Source organism: Numida meleagris, chromosome 17 (assembly GCF_002078875.1).
Source record: "Numida meleagris isolate 19003 breed g44 Domestic line chromosome 17, NumMel1.0, whole genome shotgun sequence".
Taxonomy (NCBI): Eukaryota; Metazoa; Chordata; class Aves; order Galliformes; family Numididae; genus Numida; species Numida meleagris.
The window spans coordinates 3,431,947-3,459,287 of record NC_034425.1 but is presented as its reverse complement, the minus strand read 5'-3'; the positions used below and the strand labels follow the sequence as shown (position 1 = coordinate 3,459,287).

The following is a 27,341-nucleotide window of genomic DNA, read 5'->3' as shown; positions in this document are numbered from 1 at the left end:
TCACGACATTGCAGTTCGAGTTCTGATAAGTGTTTTGGATAGGCCAAGGCAGTAGATAACAGAGACTGATGATAAGAGAATAAAGAGATAAAATAGGGCAATTTTCACAGCGAAGAGGCTGGCAGTGCCTCTCTCACAGCTTTCCCTGTATCCACATAGCTATAAATAGGTCCTGGAAAGAACGTGGTTGCATAATTTCAAGTTAACTCTGAAGGAATATGACGCTATAAAAGCTACAGACATGAATTTACATTCAGCATCTTCTGGATACAAGATGCTAGCTTACAGCAGCCCTGGCTCCCTGATTAATACCAGGTCATCCATCAAAAGAAAGCCACTACTGCTCAATGCAAGTATAAAGGAGCCACATACGGAGACTTGCTTGGACTGAATCCAGCGCGTGTCTAACAAGCACTGCTCGGGCAATCAGGCTCTGAGAGGAGAAAGCCCCGAGCCACGGATGTTCCACCGGCTGCCTCTGAGCTCTGGAGAGAACCAGCAACGTTTGTGAAGCGCGCTCTCTGCTGCAATGCAGGTGCTGTTCAGATAGATCAAATTCCCATTTCCAGCGGACCAGGCAGCTGCGTTCGCTATCAGGGCAGCTCTCATTATGCTGCTCCTTCCCTTCCCCTCAAAACTTCTACTTCGGGAGACTTGAGTAAATGAAATACCCTAGGAGCCAGAGGCAGACAAAGGAACACAGTCCTCAGTGATAATAAAATATGCAGGGAAGCTTCCAGCTGACAAACTCGTTCAGGAATGCTCACTTCAAAAATCTTTATTTTCATATTCACAAAAATGTGAAGCAGTTTTAATTAAATTTCATGGAAAATTCACTGTTAACTGCTGAAGTTTTTCAGAGTATCAAATCCTGAAATATTTCCAGTTACTTAAACCCTAGTAGCTGAGATGAAAAGGTTTTGGCCTTCCCTGAATATTCTTTACTTCTTTCGTTCTCATGTTCATCAAAGTGGAGAAGAAGCCATCAAGACAGACCAGGTTTGAAGAATAAGATCGACAAGATGCAAAGAATTGCATGGCTACAAAGGTCTCCTGGGGATGAGACACGCTGTCCTCCTCTCCCAGCCTCACAAAGAAGCCAGGTGCACAGCTGCTGATGCTATCAACTGAGCTGGATTTTTCCCTCCTGTATCTGTTCTCAGTGAACGAACTGATGCTCCACCTGCTGGAAAGAGACATAAACGAGCCCTGCATTCAGCAAGTGTTTTCTATGAGGAAGATGGAACCACTTAAGTCTCAAAACATGAGCTCTTGCTGTCAGCAGAGGAAAAAAAAAACCCAACAAAACAAAAGCTAGCCAAGCACGTAGCTCGTTTGAGGATTCCTTCCCTGCTCCAAGAACTGCTGCAGAGTTTCTCAGGTGCCCTTTAAAGCTTTTGGTTTGACTTCACCTAGAAAACAACAACCTGACAATTCTGCTTTGTGCTCTGATCGCAACCTGCTGACAACAGATTGGTGTTTTCCAGTAATACTTTTACAAAGAATTTGATGTCAATAAACTTATTTTGTGCAATATGGAATACAACAGGAAGCAGAAAAGCTACGGCATGCCTCCCGTTTGTACTACTTGTTACTGCATTCTGAATTGCTCCAAAGGTTGACACAGAAGTAGCAACAGCACAAGAAAACAAACTCATTCAACAGTATAAACATCTGCTGACAGTTGCCAGGCTGAGAAACACCAGAAATAAGTGTTTATTTTATATAGCAAGTTAAAATAGGAGTCAGGGAAAGAAGTCTAAAACCTCACAGTACAAATGCATCTGGCAAGATCAAAGCCAGAGAGCTCGCACTGCACCCCGAGCAGCCAAGTTCTTTTATGGATTACGTTATGATTTAGAGTGGACTTTGTTCCAAGAGATGTGGCATGTTTCTTCAAGATCAAAGAAAGAAACTTCGGATACATCCCCGCTGATGCTCGGAACAGCACCACGGAGCTGATACTGATCCCCAGCCAGCCTGAGCCACTTGAGGTCCTTGGCCTGTCTCAACCATATCAATAGTTACTACATTTCCAAAACCACAGCAAACAGCGAAATATCAATCTCTAACACAAGATGAGCGTGGCAGTTAGGAAACATCTCCATTCCAAACAGAAGCCACGGATGCCTGCTCCCTTCCCTGCTGAATGTGACTTGCACAGGGGATGAGAACACTGCTCCAAGTGGTGGGAACCCATCACCTTCCTTGTCACTAAAGCCAAATATTCCAGCACTCAGGAACAGAACCTCTTCCCCTCCCTAAAAATCAAACAGTCGCAACATCTTATGTAAATATACAATTGTCTTATTTTGGTTTGTGCTTTCGGGGAGTAGTTGAATCATATTTTCAAGTGCATCTACATATCCACAAAGCCACATTTCAGAAAGAGATTATCTCCTTATCTAACCAAAACTTCTAAGGACAATCCTGAACTTTTTTCCCTGCTGGAGTTCAGCATCACAGGCAGCAAAAATTGTGAAAGATTCACTAACGCCCAGAGGGAAAAACTGCAGACAGCTCAGATCAGAATTTTGTGATGTCTGACACCATTAGTGAGTGATAATGAGCAATCTCAAGATCATACAGAAATTACTAATGTTCAATTATTAAAAAAAAAGAAAGAAAAAAAACAAAACACCTCCTTGTGGCTTAGTCCAGATAAGTTTTTCTAAGCCATGGACAACTGCAGCTCTGAGCGCTCCCTGCTTTGCCTAACACCATACACACGCAGCAGAGCGATGACAAAGGGGATCTGCACCAGCTTCTGACACAGCTCCTCTCCATCTGACAGCTACCTGGTCTCCAGCACAGAGGGACAAATGAGCAGAGCTGCCTCTTACTTCCTTATCAGCAGCTTCAGAGAAGAGAAAGGCACCTGAGAGCCTTCCTGCTCACAGTGCTACTGCCAATGGGCAAAAGAAGGTCGAGGCATCTGCCAGAGGACACAACCAAGAGGCAGAACGGCCTGAGATGCTGAACTACCCTTCCCAAAGTGCTCCTCCCCTAACGTGAGAATTATCGAGAGCATAAGCAAATAAAGGCACTCAAGTGTCAGCACAGCACATAAGCAAAGTTCCTAATTTTTATTTAGGTATGCAAAACTCTTTAAAGAATATTAGAGTTGCCAATGCGACACACAAAAGCTTGGAAAAACTCGAATTAACAACACTTCTGAGGAGATGGTCACTAAAGAAATACTTTCATGTTGAGGAGATCGTGGCCACTGTAACTACCGAGGAAACGCTGGAAAAAGACCCCATAGGTCTGAGCATCCAAATAGTGAAGAAAACCTATGGAACCGGGTACTAGAATGACAACATTCATTCGCTTTTTAACTGTGAAAGAAAAACAGCAACAGCACACGCCTCACTTCACACCCCTTCACCTCCCGCAACACAGCGAGGGCTGTCACCGCACCGACCAGGACGGGGCCGGGACCCCCAGCCCCCGGCTTCCAGCTCTTACCTGCTTGGGTCTTACTGGGATGATGCTGCCCTCCCGCCCCTGGCTGCGGGGGAGGACTCGCCCCTGCTGGCCCAGTGCCTTGTGCCGGGCTGCTGCTCAGAGTCCCGGTGGGCAGTGGCTGCCCTCTCTTTAAGAGCTGCTTCTGTTCTTGCTGGCGGAAGCGTGGAGGCACCTCGCGGGGCAGGTAGCGGGACGCGGCTGGCTGCTGCCCGTTAGCAGATGCACGCTTGCCATTGCTGCTGTTGGTGATAGTGCTGGTGGAAGTACTGGTACCGGTACCGGCAGGTTGGGGCTGGCTTAAACTGGTCTTAATAGGTTCTGGCACTGTGGAAGGAAAAAAAAAAAAAAAAAAAGAAATAATCATTTTAGAATAATAGTTTTTCCTCCAGCGTTTCTAAGATTTCTTGGACTGCTGGCAAGCAAGGTGTGTAACAGTACTTACCCCAACGGAGGAAAGAAGAACCCACCCAACAAGAGCACGGCTAGGAGTGAGAGCTGCTGCTCTCAAGCCGTGTAAGGAAAATTAATTATTAAATGAGATCCAGGTTCACAGGGTGTTTTGTTTTTTTTTAAAACTGCAAGAGTGACGATGACAACGAAGAAGCAGCATGCTGGGAAATGTAATTTTAGAAAATGAATTGGGAAGAAGTGCATATTACAGTGGGGGAGATTCTGGATAGTAAAAAGCCAAGAAAAAGATTTCCAAGTAATTTTCTTCCCTCCTGCTTTACTCGATCGGTAGACTTACACACATGTGCACATACCCTGTACCTACACTGATGCATAATAATGCATCATGTTCTAATAAAAAATTATAATGGCAAGCGTGAAACACATAATCTAGTGGATCATATTTAAAGATATGGGGTTTACGTTTTCAAAAGTTATGATTAAAAATCTGACCACAATTATTTCCTTTAATGGGAAGGAGTGACTAAGTTGCTCAGCTCTCATCCTACAGCAGGCCCGTTTCTGGAGGACAGTTTCTAATCCCATTTCTAAGCTGACGCTGAAAAACCCAACCACATCTCAGCGCTTTACTCGAGCTGCACACGTGCACGAGGACACACTCACCTGCAGCATCACTTCCCCACGGAGCACAAGTGACCAAAGGCACACAGCCTCACCTACAGTAAGCAGCACTCTATTTAGTTGTGAAACAGATCGAAAGGTGTAAGACACGAACGTTATTTCTACCCACCAGCACTACTTCTGAAAGACAAAACCTTTCTCACTGTTACAGCACGGCACTAACTCCCCGCAGTGTAACCAGTGCATGGGGCAGGCTGAAGGGAGACATTTGTGACCCAGGTTTACGTAGCAGAGAAATAAATGTATGCAGCTGTTTGTAGGTATTTCAGCACCAGATTAACGCAAGCTCTTCTGGAATCTCTTAAGCCTTAAACCTTTAAACACGCTACATACTGTCTTCATTATTCCTTTTCCATGGCTTTAGCCTCTATGTTACTACCAGGACAATATACAATGTCCCATAAGCACCACTGGAACTAAAGCAGCATTCTGTTTTACAAATAAGGATGAATTCTGGTTATCCTCTACTTGTGCAAGGCACGTTCCCTGCTCTGGTGCTGGAGCCTTCTACCCCTTGCTGGAACAAATCTCCTGGGTGGTTTAACACTGGCAGACAAGGGTGGAGATGCAGCACGTAGAGATGGAGCAGAGCTCATTTAAAGCAAGCACCCACTGCTCCCGGAGCTCAGCGGTGCTCTAGTTTGAGCTGTGAGGTTGCAGATATCAACCCCGGGGGGTTCTAACACCTCTCTTGGTTCTCCTCTCATGGTAGCACTGAGTGCCATCGCACCCGGCCTGCAGAACCGTGCCACGAACCAAAGCTGGCATCTGGCTCAGGACCCAAACCCCCGCCTCCCAAACGCCAGCTCCCGCTTCCTTCGCCTTGCCTTGATGAATCAAAGGGATCACCAAAATAGAACCACTTTGTGTGTTGTTGAACAAAGTAACGTCCCCGCTACATTTGGGAGATGGAGAACACAAACAGAAACATCAGGAGAGCAGAGCTGGGGGCTACTTATTTATGTATTCTAAGAGAGATGTCAGCGTTTACCAACACCACAATTTCACATGCTCGGTCCTTCTGACAGACATGGGTTGGACTGGATGATCTTGTAGGTCTTTTCCAACCCAGCTAATTCTATGATTCTATGATTCTATGCTCCAGGGTGCGGGTCCTCAGGAGGAAGCAGCCCCATGGCAAAGGTGGGAGAGCAGCTCCCGCCCCGCTCTGCTCCTCGCTCAGCGGAATTAAAACCCAAAGAACTGCGGGAGAATTAAAAACCATCACCTGGCGCAACGCCAACAGCAGAGCCGGAATTTGCCTGGCCACGGATTTTCTTGAGGAATATTAATGAGTGGGAAATACATTTGAAAGACTTGAGACAGAGCGGTTTTTATGAAGTATTGTATTCTTAGTACGGTAGAGATAAATCCCAGCTGATACCCCCAAATAGGCATGTATAGCAAACGCATCACCAATCCTTGCCACAGAAGACAGGCCAGTTTTTGCTTTAGTGACAACTGAAGTTGTTTCATCTCAAAGGTGTGGCCAGAGAAACCCAGTTTCAGCCTCACAATGTTTCCCTCTCAATATCTGAATGGAGACGAGAGAAAAGAACAAAGAAAATCCAAGTACCGAGCGAGCAGTACGACACGAAACGACATCCCTGCATATTAATGGCACTGATTTCCCTAATCAGCACAGCAAAGCTTTCACTCCATACACCAAAATCTCTGTAAGACTGGTGAAATGGAAGATGCTCTTGCAAGAATCCCATGCAGACAATTGTGGAACTGCTGAATGACACCATGGGCAGGAAATAAAGCACCGCAGGGCTCCGCTCCCATATTCCAGCTTCACATCAGGCTGGAACTCAACAGCACCAATAATTTGGAGAACATATGTTACAAAGACAATGCAGTGACTGTACTCCGCGCGTATCTGTAAGTCATCTCCAGCAATGTTTAAGCAGCTATTTCCACTTGACGTGCGCCGAGAAACACCGACTGCTCCAAGTGCCCGTACAGATTCACTAATTATTAATTGCCACGCGGTATTTGTTGCTCTGAGAGCTGCCCTGCAAGCACCAGACTCCTCCTCCCTGAAGGCTGAGCTGAGGATGGCTGCCCCGTGCACGCAGTGCCATGGCTGCGGGCAGCTCAGCACCCTGCAGGGCTGGCCCTGTGCCGCTCACCTGGAAGCAACGCGCTGGCACCGCTGCTGGGACGGGACCCGCAAGGCAGCCTTGGTGGCTGGGCCACTCGGAAGGCTAGAAATATTTATTTCGAGTAGATGGGGGAAAGCAAAGTGATTTCCAGCCCCATCAGAAGCACGTGATTGAAGAGCTGAAACACCCAGCTAGAAAGGATCTTGCAAAAACACAACGAAAGGCATAAAATGAAAGCCTCGGAATTGCTTGCTCTTCCCATGTTTGTGATGGGTATCTGCTGATTCTGCAGCCGGAGAGCTGTACGTACGCTAAACAATGGGCTTGCTTGTAATAATTATCAGTACTTAATGGTATCTAAACTTCTTAATCCAATTTTGCCCAAACAAATCCAGTAATTACCCCGCATGCTTTTTGATGATTACAATCTCGGGAATCCCGACCGCATAAAAAATTGTTATGTGCAATTGTAGGTGGATTTTATTAATGTAATGAATAGGATCAGTCTAACAGATTTCAATTACAACAATAGCTTTTAAGTACATTTCTATGACATAAGAAAAGAACATGCATAAATGAAAGAAACCGGTTAAGCCACATAATACTGATTTATGGCAGCTTTTTCCTTTCATTCCCCTCATTAACATTTCTCTGCATTTCTGAATCCCGCTCTCCAGCTCCATCCAACTTGCATTTCTAAGGGCTTTCAGGAGCAGACATTCCAGAAGAGAAACGGTTAACGCCAGAAATGCATTCTTGGCTGCTACTGTGACAGGATTTATTTACAGCTTCTATTAAACACAGCAGCTCCATTACAAAGTGCTGCATGTGAGAAGAATTTTTGATTATACAATGCCAATGCCTCACTGCGTTAAACATATCATGCCAGCGTATTATTTTTTTTCCTTCAGCAATTCGTTCAGGTCATTGTTTGATGGGTTTATGAATTCATTACAGGAAACAGATGGATCCCATAATTCAGAGCTATTCTCCCAGCCAATCATATGGGCAATTTTTTTTTTTTTCCTCATCTCGCTCCCCCCTCCAAATCAACCTTAATGAAGCCACTTCCTCCATGCCCCGTTCCCTGCACGCAGACGGCGGCGAGCGCTGCTGCTGGTTCGAGCAGCACCCAAACAGAAAGGCATGGAGCAAAACGCCCAGCAGCAGAGCAGGCAGCCCCGCTCACGTCAGACAGAAAGCCAGAACTTACCCAACTCGGGGGGAGGCGAACAGAACGGACCGGGTGGTGGCGGGCAGAAACGGGCGTCCGATGGGTGAGAAATCCATTTTTAGGGGATGAAAAAGGTTCTTTTTGTTGCTGTTGTTTTTGAAAGGGAAAAAAAAAAAGAAAAAAGAAAAAAAAAAACGCTGCCCCGCAATCTACTTTCGAAGGATGAAATTTTCATTTAGCAAATTACCTCCTTTGTCTACTAAGCGCTGGCATTTTTCACCCACAGTGACATCTACTGGCAAAAGTAAAGGCATTTCGGAAAACTACTGCAGAAAACCTAACGCTCCTGAACGTTTCTATACCAAAGTGGGCGCTTTTCTGTCGCGCTCTTCCCCTCCCCCAGCACACAAACTTCTGGAAAAAAGAAACGAGACGAGACAAACTGCAGAACACGGTCTCATGCCAAAAGAAATAGCAAAATTTGCAAAATGGCTGCAAGACCGTAACCAGGAGCATCAGTCTGACAACCAAGCCCACGGCCAGGATGAAAGGAAAAAGAGAAGCCTTACCAAGGCTTCGCACCCTTTTATTACATGCTAGGGGCAAATGAAGTCTTCCAGGTGTAATTTCATCCCCCTCCCCACTTTATCTCCCTGCTGATCACTCTGCATCTCTTCCTCCTTTGGAGCGTTCCCTCTTCCTTCTCCTGGGTTTTGCAGGGTTCCTTTCCTCCTTCCTTCCTCTTTCACCATTCCACTGCTAAAACCTCTCGCCATAACTCTACAAATTTCTCTGAGATCTACCAAAATTCCTTTTAAAAAAAAAAAAAAAACAGGAAATTTCGGAGTCAGGAGAGGAATTAACATGGAGAACATCTCTACCAGCTGTGAGGGTTTCATCCTCAGTAACACAGTTGTGCACAGTCTGCTGGTAGGCACTACCAAGGAAGCTCCATGGAGAACTGCTGTCCCATCCCTCCCCCTGCTTTAGGCAGAGGGACAACATGCTGGGTATCAGGAAACATTTCTTCCCAGGGATGCACTGATTTGGGCTGCCCAGGGAGGCGGTGCAGCCCCTGTCCCTGGAGGTGTTCCAGAACCATGGAGATGTGCCACTGAGGGATGTGGTCAGTGGGCAAGGTCGGCTGGGGACCTTACAGGTCTTTTCCATTATTCTACATGACTCCATGACGCAGCAGCTCTGGGCCTCCAGAAAGCAGCTGCAGTTCTACCATAGCTACTATACAAGCCATAGTAGACAAATGCAAAGGAATAAAATGACTGTTAAGTTACTAAAGTCCCCCTTACACACGACATGCTTCATTAGAACAGACACAGCTTGCAATTCTGGAAAAGGCAAAGAAATCAAAGCTCTGAACACACATCCTTCCATCAGCCTGTACCAAAAAAGCATTGGAAAAAGTCTTTTTCCAACAATACGAGGAAAAAACGGAAGCGTCTACCAATTGATTCTGCACCAGACTGACATTTTAGTTAGGAAACAGGCACAGGTGAGTGCTTCCTTGCTTGCTCTGGAGCTGTTTTCAAGGACTGTTTTGCAGCCGTTGTGCTCACTGCTGCTGGAGCTCTCCAGCCTTAAGGAACGTTTGGGTTTCCATGAGAAGGTCTCTGCACTGGATGAATTCAAAAGCTCTGCAGCTCCTATTTTTTTGCAGCCTGATCTGCTCATCTGAGCACATTTCACAGGCTTCATCAAGATAGGAGCATAATTTATTCTAAAGCCATATTCAGACACAGAATCGTTGCGTCAAGTTAGCAGATAACTACCCACCATAAACTGATATATATTAAATGCTGAAATGTATTTGTTATCTATTCACTGGATTTCAATTCAGTCAAAAATTAATTCCTAATAGAGATGCTGGAAAACCTCCTTTGAAAATATGTCATCCAGAAAGATTTTACAACCATCTGTGGGAAATCAATATTTTATGAGGGAATCATAATAACTTATAGGGCCCACAGTGACAAGTCGGTCGCAAATCACCTTCCCAAGAGTGAACTTCCATATTACCTCTTATAAATTAAAGGTTTTATTTTAATCTTCGTTCCTGGATCTGCTAGAACCATATAAATATTAAAGCAAGCTAGAAAGTGCATTCCATTTGCTTGCATTTCACAGTTTTTGAAGAACTAAACAGAGCTTTTCTTAAACATATATTGGCATTAGCAGTAGTGTGGCTTGTTCCAAGCCTCCAGCACGACCTGCACTGCTCCCACTGTGTTCCTGTTAAGGATGCACCTCGAGAGCTAAGCAGATAGGACAGGGAAGCAACGGCACTCATCAGCCTCTGTCCTGCACCCAGCTGCACAACTCAATGGTGTTTGTCCCTCTGCACCTCCATGGACCTAACGCAGTTAGGATTCAACAGAAGCTTCTTAAGCTAAGTGGGAAGACCAAGAAAGGAGAAAACACAACCTAATCAGCCTCATTTCCTTAGGAAACCAGAAAAAAAATACACCCAGGACCATTTGCTTATGAGAGCATTTTTCCACAGTTGTACATAAAATGCTTCCAAAACTATGAATCTTTGCTGTTTTTGTAGAAGTTAATATTGATATATTTTGTACCAATGAAGAAAAGAGTGGAGAAATCTTTTGGAAAATCAACTCTAACAATTAAATGAATGACAGCTTCACCTTTCCTTCTGGTGTGCCACCACCAACTCAAACTGCACATCTCAACTCTGTAATGGTTTCTGACATGAAATTATTACGTGACGCTGTCATAAGCAAATTGGGGAAACGTGAGCTTAACGCAAAATTGGCTGGAATATTCTCTGGGAGAATCAATGGTTTGCTGTCAAAACAAAAGCGTAGTTCAGAAAAGATTCCATCGGGACTTGATCTGAGCCTACGCTGTCCAGCATTTCCATTAACAATGGCAGGATGGACTACAGAAATCCCTCATTAAATCCGCAAATGACACTAAGCTGGGGAGAAACAACATGGGAGCGATGAGATTGCTGTGGGACAGGATCAGAATTCTGACAAACTGTCGAGAACCTAACGATAAACTGGAGAAGTGGTGTGAAAGAAAGCGGCTGCAATTCGGTAAGGAAAGCCACGTTATCAGGCAGGAAGATTTAAACGCAGAACAGCAAACAAATGACCCCAAAGCAGATGTGCAGAAAAATACGTTTAGGCAGATCACAAACTAAACTGCAGCTAAAAAGTCAGGCTTGTACAAAAACAAGCATTGCAACTGAGTAAATACCAAGCTACGGGGCTCAGCGTAACCCTTCTGCATCTGCCTGCAAGTCCCAGCCTTCACTGAGCACTGCCAGTACTCGTGGTCAACCACCTCCATTCAAAGGGGAGCTCCAAGACCTGCGAGCAGCACAAAGGAAACAGTCTGAAACCTGGAGACACCGACTGGCACGGCACAAGGCAGCAGCTCAGTCTAGCAGACTCCGTGTGCACACTGCGAAGAATAAATACGGAGGAAGAGGACGAAATAACTTGTTTCATCCCATGGTGAACAGGACAAGGCTTGCCGGGTTTAAATAGCAGCCGCAAGGATTAAGATTTACATTTCTAATGATCAGGATGATTAAGGATTATCTGCAGACTTGCTGCAGGTGTGATCTTGTCTCAGAGCAAGGGGATGGAACAGATGACCTCCCATGAACCTTCCCAGCCTCATCTTCTACAATCCACGCGTACCACGGAGCTCCAAACCCAGCTCTCCCACCTTCCTCAGTCACAGCGTTGTCTTCAGGCTCTGTTAGCTTTTCAGTAAGTTTAAGTCCTGTTCTTTATTCTTCAGCCCCACTTGTCTGGATCCAATGTGTTTTGTTCTCGCTTAGCTTCCAACTGTACCATTACTGAGTCGCAGTTTATCCCTCAGCTCACCACAGCTGGGTTTGCCTTCCCTTTGTAAGCCCATCACAGTCCACCCAACACTGAGCCCCATTCCTTCGCTACTGATAAGCTCCTGTACTCACAGATTTCACTCTCATGGAGAGGCTCCTAATAAAAACATGCATCCTTGCAAACTTCTGCATTCCAATACCAGACTTTGTTTCACTTTCTCAATCAGCACCTTCACATTTTGCTTTCGTATCAGTACGCAGACTGTGCCAAATACTTCTCTTGAGAGAAAGATACAAAGTCTATTGCTTTTTTGTTATGAAATGTGCTTTTTTTTTTTTTTTAAGTTTTTTTTCAACCCCATTCTACATTATCCTGGTTTGGCTTTGCATGCAGCAGTCTTATGAAGAATACTTACACTTTTAAGAGCTCCCAAGGTTTTCCTTACTGCTTTCCTCCATGCTAGCACTGATTACAATTTTAATTTTAAATTCACAATTAATTAGCCGTGCCATTAAAAATGGTACAGCTAATTAGGTTGATAGGTTGTCATCAACAATAGATTGATAATCCAAAGCAAATATAATGCTATTTAGCAGCAGATTCTTTCACTGCAAGACAAACCCTCGAGTGTTTATTGTAGGCTCTGAGTGCACACGCCTGGTTTACCATGGCCTAGCTGATGAATGGATATTGGATCACACACATCAGGCCTCAAATTTAGAAGTCCAAGCCATGAATCAAAACTCTGAGTAATGGAACAGTTAAATTATCACAGCTACATTTCTTCAGGATGTGAACTGATAACAGATGGTAACTTTCAAGGCTTAACACTTCGTCTGCTTTCTTTCAAACAATAATTCTCCGATTCGCAGATGATGTTAAGCAGCATTTATGGATTCATGTAACTCAAATTCCAGCATTCACCACGTCCATCTCTCTACTCTCAGATTTGCTCACTGGAAATCAAACACAAATAAGTAAATAGACGCATGGTGCCAGGAGCTGGTCCGTAGGCCGCAGCTCATCCCAAAGGGAAAGGCCCCGACATTTCAGCACAGACGTACTTCACCCAGCACGTCATCATGCACGAACCTGAGTTTACAAGAGTCTGAATTCCAATGCCCACCTCGAGAGTAGCACCACATACACTCTTTTCCCTCAACAACACACTGACATCAGAAAGCCAGCTCGTCTACCTGGCTCTACCTCACCTATCTACAGCACTGCAGCCCCATCTGGAATGGCAGTCAGGGCCCGGAGCCGAATTATACCATGCTAACCCCATCATCACTGCAAGTGCTGCTGGGAAAATCCCAGCCTCGTAATAACAGATTAAATAGCTTCATACGGAGTCACATAAGAATTCTGGGCAGAAGCGGGAACTCAATCCTTCAATTTTAAGCTGTGTGCGTTTAATCTTATTAGACAATGTTTTACACACAGCTTTCATATTTAAAGGATTTTTTAAAAGCAAATTTACAAAAGGTGCTGTGTCATCACACCGGCAACATTCCCCCTCACTTCAACAAAAGCCACTCCCAGACTGAACAGTAAATATTCTTTACAGGAGAAATCTGCTCACGGTTATATCACTTGTGCAAACAGACAAATATCACAATCGACAGTCACTGGTACATTTGTAAGTAATTAACAGCTTCAATCATCTCTGAATTGATTGGTTTACTGTACAAAAGCCTAACATTTCATTTCTGTCTACAGTTCAGATGACCAAGCCCTGAGACCTGTTTAAAGCCATGCAGAAAGCAGGGTGATCTGGTGGACTAAAAGCTAACACGCAGACGAGCAGAGGCAAAAATCTTCTCCACAAGTCTGTGCCTTTGGATGCAATTAATTAATTGCATTAAATTCATTAACGCAATTAAATAAAGTTAAATTAAATTTGGACGCCCGTGCTGCGTCACAAAGGCTGGATGTTACCCACGCTACCCACGCACAGAAGCGTGCATCAAATCTGTTTTGTGTCCTACATAGCATAGACCCACCAGACCTATGCATACATTTTTGTTCTGCAAACTAGAAATAGGTCTGCTCCAATGACTTATATTTTAGAGGGCGGAGGCACGAGGAACAAGCTGCACTGCCAATTAGGCCTTTTTAGACATTTCCATGTAAGCCGTTATCAACAGCTGCAGATCAGGTATCTGCTGGATGAGAGCTCGGCGCGGTCAGGACACTGCATACCATTTTTATTGACACTGGCCGTGCCGCTCCAATCATGGGACTATGCACACATGTCAGCCTGACTAGAGCCCTGTGTAAACACGAAGCTTTGGCTCTGCTGTCATGGACATTTATGGTACCAAATAAATATCTTAAGAGCAATACTAAAATAGTAACCATTTTGTGGGTGAGAGCGATGTTTTAAATAAACCAGTTAAAAGACTCCGTAAGTTCGGCATAACCCTTTAGGTCTGTGCTCTACCACAAGAGAAAGCACAGGACTATGCTCACCCTACAGCACTAGGGACAGCCCGAGCCCCCCGAGCCACCACTGCCATCACTGTGCTGGGGGCTGCCCTGAGCTGCAGGCAGCTTCGCCCAGGGACTGCGTGCAGCCAACAAAATGGAAGAGCAAGGTGACAGAGAGATACTTGACAAAATGTCACGGATTTTGTTTCCAGAGAATCGTCTTGAGGTTCCATATCCTACTTCGGATGCAGTTCTGAATGTTGGAAACTAAATAGGTCCCGTGGAATTGTCATTCTTGGGGCTTCCCCAGGTGATCAGATGGAAACAATCCAGATCCCCAAAATGATTCCTTCGTCAGGTAAGCCCAATTGAAGTCACACTCTAAAGAAAAAAACAAACCAACACTGCTGGAGTCTGATTTCCAGCATACAGATCTAAACAAAAAAAATATATACTGACATGAGGTATGTATTTCAGTTCTATGGAACCTCCCCTTTCAATCCAAACAACGATTTCAAAGACGCAGTTGGGTTTTCTCTGAGTTTCCCAAAGGCAGCCCCTGCCCTGGGAGCGTTTGGTTTGGAGCTGGGGCTCAGCCACCTGACGTGGGGCTGGGCAGCTCAGAACCCGGAGCAGACTCAACATTGATGCAGCTCAAACTGAGCAACTCTTCTGTGTCTCCCCAGGGCCATCATGCACTAATCTCACATACGAAAAACAGGGTTTAAATTATTAAAGAACAAAGAAAGTAGTTCCAGCAGTTTTCAGACCTTCTTTTTTTTCCCCCTAAATCCACAGGAAAACGCCCTAAATAAAAGCCAACTAAATTCTGACTGGGATTCTGCAGTCATTTCACAGCAGCCAAGACGAAGCCAAAAAAAAAAAAGCTCCGTTCAATTTGCTGAACGCAGCCCGACAGAAAACATCTTCTGTGGGAAGGCTGCAGCCGCAGCAGCTCCGGTACCGACCGAGCATTCCCGGGGAAGCTTTTCACTCCTTGCATTGCAACTTGGGCATCTCTAAAGATGCAAGCAATCGAGTTCACTGAGAGGACCACGAGCAGAAGGCAGCAGGGAGCAGCGCTGGTCCACCTGGCAGTGCTTACCATCCACAGCAGCACTGCCACAATGCAACCTGCTGCGTTGGATGGGGCAGGTGACAGCTCGGGGTGATGGGGCTGTCACCATAGCAACTTGCAGCCAGAAGTCACAATGCACCCAAACGAACTCCGAGCTAAATTAACTTATTGCATGTCACCAGTGAGGAATGACTGTTCAGAGGTAATTTTCTGTACTGATATGTAATAGAGTTAACTCTCTAAATTGAATTGAATTAATTAAATGCCACTCCCAGTAAATCAGATTCTATTACATGAATGTTAAAAGAAATTAAAGATGTTTTAATAAAGATTACTAATAATAACTTTATATTATTGCTTTGCTTTAATTCAAAAATTTTGCTCAGTTTATTTTAGACACACGTCTTCCCTTTACCAGGAAGAACACCTAATTACTCCACGTACATTGCATGTATTTATCTCAGGTAGACGTACTTAGTCTTAGCCAAAGGAAACCACAACAGCAGCATCCTAAGGGCTGCTCAGCAGTGAAGTACTGCTTGGTTGAACACGTGAAAGCCCAAGATTTTCTTTCTTCCCACACACTTTGTGGATGTCGGTAGCTTTTGACCATTTCCCAAGCCTTCTCAAACTGTGTCCAGCTTCCATATTTTACCTCCACTGAAAACCTTCTGCAGTAAGTCCAGTTGGAGAGGAAGAGGAAAATGCCAGAGCTGTGCAGGCAGGCTGCAAAAATAACAACTTTGTAATGGCTTTACAGAGCTACCTAACACAGTAACTCTGGCTTTTAATATACTATTGCTTGCACATCAGAGCAGGACAGTCAGCTGGGAGATGCACCTAAGCTGCCAGCATCGTCCAGTGTCGGCAGGGGCAGGCTGCCATTGCCAGCTAATGGCACTGGGTCACCTGGACCTCACCCACAGCTCATATCCAACTCACCCAACACTGCAAGCTCAAATGGGCCCTACCTCACACTGACCATGCCCTGGATGTAACATCCACCACTGACACGAGGCGGTGACAGCAGGAGGAGCACACAGCCATACCTGCCACTGGGGTGACAGCAGCACCAGCCACAGGTGACCCATAAAAAAAATACCATGTCCCATACACTATCTATCTTAAAACATGTCCTGCATCACAATTTAAAAACAGGCCTGTACCAAATGTGCAAAGCACACGTGCAGTAATGCAGTGAGGATGTAATGGATTGGAATGTTGTAACCTTCAGCTGCCTAGATCCCAGGCATCAGTAAAATGCGATTGTGGATTTAAGTTTTCGTTGCTATTATGGATCTGATTTATTATCCAGAAATTCTAAGGTAGAATTAGACATTTTTCAAGTCCTCGCAGCCATAACAAGGTACCAAATCATAAAGTCTTCCCATTCAAAAATGCATTTTAGTATTCAAGAACCAATCTAGAGAAGTACTGCATTATTTTCCTCCTGTTTCATCCAGAAAACTTTGCCCTGTTGAGGAGAGAGCCACTGCCCGGGTGCCGGCCAGGAAGGAGCGGGGCCTCCCTCACACCTGCACAGAAAAGAACTGGAGGGGATGCGGGGTCAGCCTCCCACCTCCTGCACTGCCAGGAAGTTTTCTCATCTTTTGCCAATCAGATCCGAACAAACACAGTGGAAACTGGTGAGGAATTAAAGCAAAGGATGTATCTCAACGTCTGCTTCAGAGGAATCTCTGCAGAGAGAAAATGGTTAGTGAACAAGGAGGAGAAAGGGGGAAAAGAGAGTTGGAAGAAACGCCACATTATCAATTCGAGGTGCTTATGGCATTGGAGAAGAGGCCATCTGAAATTGGGAGCCCCTGAAAGCAAGCTGGGTTCAGAGAGATAACTGAGCTGACATAACCCAACTGGAAGAATCAGCAGCAGCACTGCTGTAACAGTGTGGATTACAGAGCTGTAATCCACTCAGCCTGAAAGACACAAAAAAGCCTCAGACTGTACTTACAAACAGCAGCAGTAAAACTATAGTTACACAGGCTAACTCAAGACATCACTTAATAACCATTACATTACTAGAAGGATTTCTGCAGAGAGAAACAAACAACTATGGTTTGGAAAATGGTTTGAAAACAGCAGCACAAAGTCAGACAGAAGGAGCTGTTAAGTAGAGAAGAGGATCCACAAAAGGCTGCTGCAGAGAAGGGCAGCTCTCCAAATACCAGGCAAAATCAGACCAGAATGGGCTTAAATTACAGGAGAGACTGCTCTGGCTGAGTAGGAGACTGCTCTCCAGCAACAAACAAAAGGTCTTTCAGGAACATCTGCTGGAACCCTCTGACAGCTCGGAGATGGACACGGCGATCCCCTCCTGTTAGCTGAAAGGGCTACGGGTAATGTCCCCAGCCCAAAACTTCAGTGTGGCATTTTGAGCTTTTAAAGGAGTGGAGGACTTGTTGATTCTGGAGCTCAGTAACTTGTCGGCTTCACATCACGAGGCCTGGAGAGCTTCGAAGAGGCCAAAGGTCTGGCTCCATGAAGACTGCTGGAAAAACAGACAGCAAAGCAGCCAAACCCAAAGCGATGCCAGAAGTGTTAAGGGCATCCTGATACAGGATGGGGATCTTCAGGATGCTCTATGTGACAGAGGAGAATTACTACTGCCAACAAGGGAAGAGGCAATCAAGAGGCTGAGCTGCACCTCGGGTTCAGATGTTCCACTTGGGCAAACAGCAATAAATGCTGACATGCCCCAGGCAGCTGAGAAGTGCCAAAAGCATTCAGTGTAGCTGTTAAATGCACGTCCCACCACTCTGCTTAGCGTGAGCCACTGCTGCCAGACCACAAAAGCTGGGGCGGGATGCTTACAAAGAACATTACCTCCTGTCCTGGTGATCCTGGCCCTGCAATCAGCCATGTGAGTAACCATCCTCAGGAAGGGAATGCGCACTGCACTGCCTGAACCAGGTCAGGAAGAACCAGAAGGGTCGGTCGGCTGCACGCCGCGATCCCAGTGCTTCCAGCAGCTACCAGAGCGAGCTAGTTAACACACACTGTAAGTATGCCTGCAGAATTTGCTGTTACTAAGTACGGGCTACCATCTTCAACGACTCAGGAAAAGCATTAATCTTACAAAGGAAATCAGGAGGCAGAGCAGATTCTCAGAGCAGAGGAATGCCAACAGCGGTCAGCCAGCAGAACGCAAGGTCCCTCAAGCAAAGGCTCCGCTCTGTGTCAAAGCATCAGAACATTTCTCCATTTCCTTTGTTTCCCCACAATAACACTCACCAGAATTTGTAGAGTAACTACCTCAGGAACGTGCAGGAGTGCCACAGAGTAAAGCTGGTTTCATCCTTTCCATGGAATGGGTCAAGCAATGTTACAAAACTGGCATGCACCTCAAACCAGCCCAGCATCCTGCGCACCAAACCGAGCCTACATTTTGTCCCTTGCCCGATGAACCCCTCCTTCAAGCTTATGGTTTGCAGATCTTACAGATATTAGATTTACGTGGCATACAAGCCTCCCGCAGGCAGTAACACCATAACCCGCCAACGGAGAGTACTCATCACATCGCAGATGAAAGAAAGCTGAGAGGTTCTAATGGAGATGGCATCACAGCAGCAGTGTTTCAAACGAAAGAATGACCTTATAAAGACAGTCCTCACATTAGACAAAAATGTAATGTAAGGTTAATAACTTAACAGGTGGATCAAGAAAACTCAGCTGAGGGTCCTGGTCCATCCTTCTCAGCAAATACAGAACGTGGTGATGGCAAGCTAGAAATGAAAACCTCACCTGGTCTATAGTACAAGAGCACATACACTCAGGTGGACAAGAAATATCAGACCATGTTCTAACTGGTAAATAGTTCTTTGATAAGCAGACTGACTAAAGAACAGAACACGTGCTATTGGCTAAGCTGCTGTGACACCAGAAGGAGCAACATTCTGACCATTCCACAGTCTGCATTTTAAACACACCACGTAAGGCAATGCCTGTTACTGAAAACCAGGTCTATTGCTGAGGATGAAAGTGCACACTGCGGGCAGATATATAACCATAAAACAGCATGCAGTTTGATCTTAACAGCCACTATTATCATTGTGTAGCTGTGCTAGAATTTATATTCTATAATACACAGTTGTCAACAACTGTATTGGCAGTTGTTGTGCTTTCCAGAAGGGAAGTCAGGGATTTTATCTGAGAGGCATCAGCACCGAGGGGTGCCCAGAGAATTAGGTCTAGACTAGAAAAGCCAGACTGGTGTTATCTAATTTGTTCTTATTCTCTTCACAGAGTACTCCTGGAGAGATAACGTCAGGACGTATTTATTAGACAATGGACAATGTAAAGAGACATCTGATGAAAGCATGCAGTCTTACTGCCTTCAAATAGTAAAACGTTTAGGGTATTTGACAAATACTTTTGATGGTTTCTAGTGTTTGAAAGCTTCCATTTTCACCCTGTTTTAAAAATAAATAGTTTGAGCCGTTACCATCCTAAATGTGGTAAGCCCAGATCACTTCCTAATTGAGGAAACTGAACAAGGCAAGCCACATGGAAGAGCAGAGCAACATTCTCTCTGCATTTATAAGCACATGTCTAAATTTTCATGATGGGCAGCTACAGCAAACCGTCACTAAGGCGTACTCAAAAGGAACGAAGAGGAACTCAAACGCCTTGCAAGGCTCACACTGAACAGAGCTGGAGGTGCTTGCATGAGCTGTAAGGAAAAGCAGCATCTCCGTATGAAGAAGTTGAAGCATTTTCCTACTTCTTTAAGGGTCAGCTGCCCTGTAAACCCTGCTCAGGACAGGAGCACATTAAGAGTATTGTTTCTGTTCTATTTTTAAATAATCCTGGAGTTATGTGTTTGTTTTTTAAGAAAAACATTTTTATCAACAGCAAGACCAAAACAAAGAAATGCTCACAAAGCAGAACAGGGGTTGTAGTAAAAATTACCCATACACTGACTTGCCACCCTAATTTTTCTTCCTTCGCTTCAAAGCGGGAGGGTTGAAATAAAGACACTCATAACGCTGCCTACACTCGTGAGAACAAAAAGCATACTAAGCAGCACTGAACTGCTGTCACTAGAAACTCAGGCTGGCTTGTCACAGCCATCCCACACTCAACAGCAAGCAGGAAACCAAAGTTTCTCTACCAGTTAACTCCGAGCCGCCCGGCTCATTTGTCGTCATCTTCTACGTGCAAATTTCTCCTCTTCATGTGCTGCTCCACCTCTCTGCCATCTTCTACTCTTTCTGACCAGTGTTATGGAGGGACTCTACGAGTTATCTTCACATTCTATTCTTTTAGGTTGTAAAACTGCAATGACTTCTCCTATCAGAGAAGTGATATATCAATCAGCTATAAAAGAAACACATGCAACTTGTTTAAAGATTCTTGTAATAGCAAAACAACACAAAGATAAGGTTTGTCAAAAAGAAAACATTTGTGCAATAAAGCCTTAACACATGGCTATGGGTTATTGTTAGGTTATCAACGACTACTTATTACGATCTAATTGAAGAACTTATTACAGTGCTCCCCTTCCTCCTGCAATGATGATTCATGGCACACTGTCACCACAACGTTGAACTGTTCCATACAAACACAGCCCTTATCTAACAGGATGGCAGAGGCAGATATCCAAGCAGCAGCAGATGTGAGTGGTGCAGGGACATGGCCCCGGGACACGTGGTGGGGAGCAGGGCCCAGGGATTGTGCTGAGGGAGTGGGGCATCGCTGCTGCTGCCCCAGGGACAGCGAATGGCTGTGGCCTCTCTTTCCTTTGCAGTTTGTGACAGCTCCTGCCTAGACAGGACCTTACAGCAGCCTTCCAGGACCTGAAGGGGGCCTACAGGAAAGCTGTGGAGAGACTTCTTATAACAGCATGTAGCAACAGGATGAGGGGAAACTGCTTTAAACTGGAAGAGGGTAGATTTAGACTACGTATTAGGAAGAAATTCTTTACTGTGAGGGTGGTGAGACACTGGAACAGGCTGCCCAGAGTGGCTGTGGATGTTCCCTCCCTGGAGCCATTCCAGGCCAGACTGGATGGGGCTGTGAGCAACCTGGGCTAGAGGGAGGTGTCCCTGCCTATAGCAGGGGGTTGGAACTAGATGATCTTAAAGGTCCCCTCCAACCCAAACCATTCTAGGACTCTATAGTTTCTCCTACTTTGGGCCCTGGGGGAGGCCAAAGAATCGTAAGTTTATTTCCACAACCAGAAACCAAGAGAGCATATCCCAGTTTGGAGGTCACACTGAGATGGATAAACTGGATTAATGGTAACCCATCAGTAGCAAAGAGATACCAGACCCCAAGCACCATCCAGTATCCCTTACTTGGAATACAAGTGACATGTTAGAAGACTCTCCTCCATCTTAGATCTGCAGAACCGCAGGGGCTGGAAGGGGCCTCTGGAGACCACCGAGTCCATCCCCCTGCTGAAGCAGGCACCCTACAGCAGGGTACATAGGAAAGCATCCAGGTGGCTTTTGATGATGTCCAGAGAAGCAGACCCCACAACCCCTATGAGCTGCCTGTTCCAGCACTCTGTCATCCTCACAGTACAGAAGTTCTTCCTCATGCCCCAGTGGACCTCCCTGTGTTCCCGTTCTCTGAAGTGAAAGCTCAAGGGTCTACCTTGGTAATCTCTCAGTCTGCAGACATGCGACCTTCCCATCTCTGCAAGCTGTATATTAACATCATAAGGGTAAGGATTCCCAAGATACACGGCACAGACAGCAGAAAGCTCCAGAAGCAGGCAATGAGCAGAAGGGAACGATGCTCGCCTCGGGATCTGCCATACCACTCCATCACAGGGCAGTGCTGACACGCTGCTGGGTCCTGGACTCACTGCAGCTGTTCCAGCCATTGTAACCTTGCCTCATCCCACAAGCAGAGAGCTGAAGGTCCCATTTTTCCGTTTGAAAGCCTACATCCCTTTTCCTGGTCAGGTGCCAGGAACACACAGGCCTACACACATCATGAAGTAAAAGGGACAGATTGGCCCCCTATGCTTTACGCTGAAGGAAAAAATGTTTTCCAGACTACCTTTCCCAATCAAAAAGTTAGGAAAGTATGTTCTATGGCAAACTAAAAATGGTAAACTGTTAACTCTTTTCACCTGTACATTTGCAGATTCAACACTTACCTTCATTGCAGATGATGCTGGAGAATTGGATACATACTCTGCAAGGGTGGATGCCTCTCTAACACAGTATTACTACCACTTAAGTATAAAATAGCTTAGCACTTGAGCTTCAATTTAGACAAAGCACACAGAATTCAGATGGGATGGGAGCAAAGCAGCCAGAGCCAGGGACTTGTGCACCTCTGTGCTCCCTAAATCTGCAGTGAGATAGCTGGATGAAAAGCAGCAGCAAAATACCCTGACCTCATAGTATTTGTCACAAGCACAGCTCTCTACAAAAACTCTCCTGCAGTTATTAAGTAACAGCCATTTACTGTAGTGGGAACTCTTTACTGTACAGCACAAAGCTCTTACTGGTAGTTACAGCTAAATGCTTTCATTACAAAAGCCTTTGTATATACAAAGTTTCTTCATCAAGAGCGCAGAAAACGGCAAGAGTTTACACATTTGAAATAAACACTAATAGGCTGTGTTCAATGGTCCTGTTCTCAAAAAAATTACCATAAAACAGTAACATGGGAGCACAGCGTGCAATGAGAACGTGTTCATTTCCCACCTCATCTAATTCCGCAGCGCTCCTCTCTAGCTTAACAGGAAGACTAATTTGTTTTCAAGTAATTGAGAAACAGCTCCTTATCAGTTCTTCAAATATTTTTTCCTTTCACACATAGCCTAGAACTGTTGCCAACAGCATGCTCATAAAAGAGTCAGCCTAAAAAAAAAAAATACCAGACAATGCTGCAGAAAAAAAAAATCAGAAACTTAAGAAGCTGCTAAGAAGAGAAGACTTAAAAGAGCTGGTTCTTCATTTAAACAACAAAAATAATTGGTTTAAATAGACGTAAGAGCAATGAGAGGGAGCATTTCCTACCCCTGCACCAGTGACTTCAGCGGCAGCCACATGCTTTCCCTCTATTGGTGGAAGCACATGTTTATTTTGGAAGGGCTTGTGCTCTGCATACAAATGCAAACACTCGGCTTGCTCCGAGGGTTAGCTGACAGCACACCACGCACACACCCACAGGAAACCTCTTTCCTCCGCGCTCATTTCTCTTTCCTGAGGCCTCACCAGAGACCAAACATGCACCAGCTTCCAGCAAGCTGCAACCACACACGCAGAGCTAGGAGTTAATTGCTAGATGGGGCGGCAGCCTCATATCTTGACTCCGCTAAGAAAAAATGAGAAACGAAGTATTAATAAAGATTTTAGAAGCCTCTTTCTCACAGCACACAATACGCCAACGGAGAAGCAAACCTTCTACTGCTCCAGTCCTGCAGCTTCTCCCATTCCAGTTACTTCCAAGAACCGCCTTCTCCTTCAAAAATACAGCCCAGTGCTAACAAGGAACAGCATAAACATGTTGCCCCAATCAGCTGAAAAACAGAAACTGAAAAACCTTCCCTATGCCACCTCTGAATGTATGATTTATTTCAGTCTCCTCCAACAGAACCCACGTGGTGGAAGCAGCTCCCACTGCCACAGCCACCCAGCTGCAGAACAGAGCGATGCCTGCACCGGGAAAAGGAATTTCTGTGCTCCCTCAGGTTGGCACATTCTGACACAGCTTCCCCTGCACACCCAGGCTGGTCACAGTTATTGGAAAGGTCGCAGCAGAGGAAGTAACATCCATGCTGCAAGCAGCTTCGCTAAGTCGCATCTCACCTACCCCAAATCTGGATACAGGGATGTCCTGCAAAAGGCTCGGCCCCCACTTGGCTTTAATCTTTGATTTAGAACACCCTGTATACGCAGTAACTGCTGCAGGCAGTTCACCCAGCTTTACAGTGCCGTTCTGCCTGTACAGTGAATTTAATTGCCTTGTCCCAGATACGAAATAAATTAATTTGGTGTTAATCCCTGCGTTGCCTTTAGTTCTAGCAGCTTTTGTCAATCAACCTAGGAAACAAAATAAAGTATGGACTCCAAAAAGGCAAAGATAATGGACAAGTATCAAACTCATAGAGAAACGCAGCCCCTGCATTTAGAAGAAATTAACCCACAAGTGGTCCCCAAAAAACTTATATCCCTATCACCATCCTTTTACAAACTTAGGTTACACTTGATACTATCAAACATAAATACACAGTTATCACAACAAGGACAAAAAGTAAATTATCCCACGCAGGAAAGGAGATGGCACCGTGGCTCAGTACTATCAGGAATCAAGGCCCATCTATGATGTAAAAACGAACAACAAAAACAGCTGGTATTGAAATCTGACATTGAAGTCATTATAGTACTGAATCCTATTCACACAGAAACGAGCTGACAGAAAAAGTACTACATATTTTGTAAACTCCCCTTAGAAATCAGTCACATCTTAGTTACAAATTTCTCACGTGCTTAAGATTTTGAGAGGAAAGGTCACAACCACTGCTACCTCCCTCACTGCTATAAACCACCTAACATTGCACGGGGCAGATGCAATACAATGCAGATCCAAGCTTTCTGATTTCACATGCTTCACACGGGAAAAAAATTGGGGAAAAGAAGCGTGTTGATAAATGAGTTGTCATCGTTTCTTCATTGTGTAGTTAGAAGACTGTTTTTCTGAATTCGGTATTACTGAAGAGAGAATTAATTTCTGCTATATAAATACATAAAAAGTGTTTGAAACATAAGTTGTTTTGTCAATCCCATATGCTAGACTTGGCTCTTTTCTAATTCCCAGCCTTTGGAATTTGAGAAGCTGTACTTGCCAGTCTGTCACCTAATTACACAGCAATAAATGTGCATTAACTAGTTCAGAACCGTGCTACAGCCCTGACTCCTGCGTGGTGACAAATACGGGACAGATCAGATGATGACAGGCAGCAGTTGCAGAAGAGAGCTATCACACCTTGTGTGCATTTCCTCACCTTTTCTTAAGGCCACAGCTTCACCACCATTTCCCCCACCCAGGGCACTCATCTAGCAGCTCACTGCCCCAAAGAGGGGAATGCTCTGCTCATCCCAGCTGCTGCCTGGACCATTCTGCACAGCAATTCACTTATCAAGAAGAAAACCCAGAGAAAGCACGGAAAAAGGAGGTGACGGTGGCTGTGAGGGGAACAGGTTTCTCTTGAGTTGAAGGAACTGAATTTATTCACTACGCTGCATTGAACTGTGTCTGTAGGAAGGAGATCTACGCTTTCTGGTGGCAATTAGCTGTCTTTGAAATAACTAACCACTAGCAACTAAATGGAAAACTACATCTGTCCTGACTCGAGAGGAAAAGATGACATACGTTGTGTTATGTTTCAGTTATTTCATCCATACATTTCTATCAGAGAGGAGCCATATGACTCCAAGCAGCTTACTCAGAGAATGCACCATGAGCAGTTGGCTCCTGCAACAAGGCTTTAGGAACACAACCATCCTAACACGACATTCTCTCTTCATTAGAAGAGAACATGAAGAATAAGAAGTACAAACGCATTTTTAAGCAAACTCACAAGGTATCAGATGGTTCACCAAAAGAAGAAACGTGACTTTACCTTTGGTTTTTTGTTCAGCAGCCTGAAAGAAGAACAGAACAGAAAAAAAAATCAACTACTTGTCAATATTCAAAGGGATACCTCATAACCACAGAGCTGCAGCCCTGACCTTTTGCAGACAGTGCTTATATAAAGCAGGCATTAGATCTAATTAATGATAGGAACATTTTAATTTAACTTCATGTATAAGGAACATAAGAATGGCTATCTTTGTCTGACAGCAGCCCAAAGCTGATGTCTAAGGACAGCAAGAAGCACAGCAAGCAGTGTGACCCCCAGCCCCCCCCCAGCCTCCCACCACCTGAGGCTCACAGATGCCCTGAACCAAGCAGGTCTGTGTAACACTCAAAGAATTCAGCTCCATGAATTTGTCCAGTATCCCTTGTGAAGCCCCATACTTTCAGTCTGTTTCAAATCTACCCACTTTTCTTTTTATTTGAGGAGCAGTTTTCATAGCTACAAATGAGAGCAATTCCTACCCACACCATCATGCCTGGGTAAGATTAAAACAAACTTCATATACATACAAAAAAAAAAAAAAACAATTAAAAGGCAAGAGAATGCAAACGGCAGAAAACATGAAGCAGCCTTGAAAGCGGCAGCCACTCCAGCATCAGCTGAGGCTAAGGCAGTGCACTGTGCACTGATGCTGACAAGGAGCATGCACAGATGCAGCAGTGCAAGCAGCAACCACCACCCGTGGATGGCCAGCAGCTCGGGGCTTGCTAATGAGCTGTCACAACTGCTTGCCCTGAGCTTTCCTGACCACGGCCTCACCCAGAGCCGATGGGGCTGCTCACTTGTGTCAGAATTATGCAAAGGAAAGGTTCCAGAGCTGGTATCCGTACGATACAGAGAAATGTGAATACAGCAGGAAAAACACAAGCAAACCTTTTTCTGAGCACCTTCCTTCTTTTTCTTTTCTTCCTGCTTTTTCTTTTTCTTTTCTTCCATCAAATGTTCCTCTTCTTGTGTTTCTTGTTCTTTCTCCCTGAGAGAATAAAGGTTGGGGAGAGCTTTTCAGTAAGATCAACTTTACCTGGGAAGGCAAATAATCCATACTAATGTTGTTAGCTTTCTAATTCTCATGTCTAAAAAGGGCTGCTTCTAACGTTGGAAAGAAAACATCACAAAAAAAAAGCTGCTCAAACCAAAAGGAGTGACAGCTAAAACCACAGGGAATGTAGACTCTGCAATAACAGATTCAGAACCCCTCTCCTCCATTACTACTTAATGCTACAACGTTCTATGGAAAGAAAACTTAAAAAAAACCAGAACCAAAACAGCTAATGAACACTGCCTTTCTAAAGCTGTGATCCATAGTGTACCTTAAGGACTATGCACGAGTATATTACTTCCTAAGTATTTTCCTTTTTTTTTTTTTTTTTTTTAATCAGGAAAAGCTGTTCGTTCTCTTCCTTCTTGCCCTCTCTATTTGAATGTTAGCACCGCATTTGAAAGTCTCGATTAATTCACATTATCCTGTTTTCTGTTTGGCCTATAAATTCTAGATGAAGAATTTGCACGATTATGAAGCACTACTTTCCCACAG

General features: G+C 44.8%; 1 protein-coding gene and 1 long non-coding RNA gene across 6 annotated transcripts in view; both read right to left on the bottom strand.

Annotated features, from left to right (window-relative positions):
* TNRC6C (trinucleotide repeat containing 6C) overlaps nt 1-26,717 on the bottom strand; it is a 73,345-nt gene extending 46,628 nt beyond the window's left edge. The window contains exons 1-3 of one of the 5 annotated variants that reach the window (XM_021414488.1): nt 26,681-26,717; nt 25,790-25,811; nt 3,469-3,792 (exon numbers count right to left, since the gene is read on the bottom strand). Coding sequence is in view for 4 of the 5 variants with exons in the window: in XM_021414484.1 (XP_021270159.1) it covers nt 3,469-3,792; nt 15,214-15,295 (406 nt within the window). In the remaining variant the exon portion in view is untranslated. Of the gene's footprint in view, nt 1-3,468; nt 3,793-15,213; nt 15,339-25,789; nt 25,812-26,680 lie in introns of those variants that run through there. The other 4 variants (XM_021414484.1, XM_021414482.1, XM_021414481.1 and 1 more) reach the window with 4 other exon arrangements.
* The window catches only part of LOC110407153, a 15,561-nt gene continuing 14,952 nt past the window's right edge, over nt 26,733-27,341 (bottom strand). The window contains exon 2 of the long non-coding RNA XR_002443751.1: nt 26,733-26,780. This is a non-coding gene — a long non-coding RNA (uncharacterized LOC110407153). The remainder of the gene's footprint in view (nt 26,781-27,341) is intronic.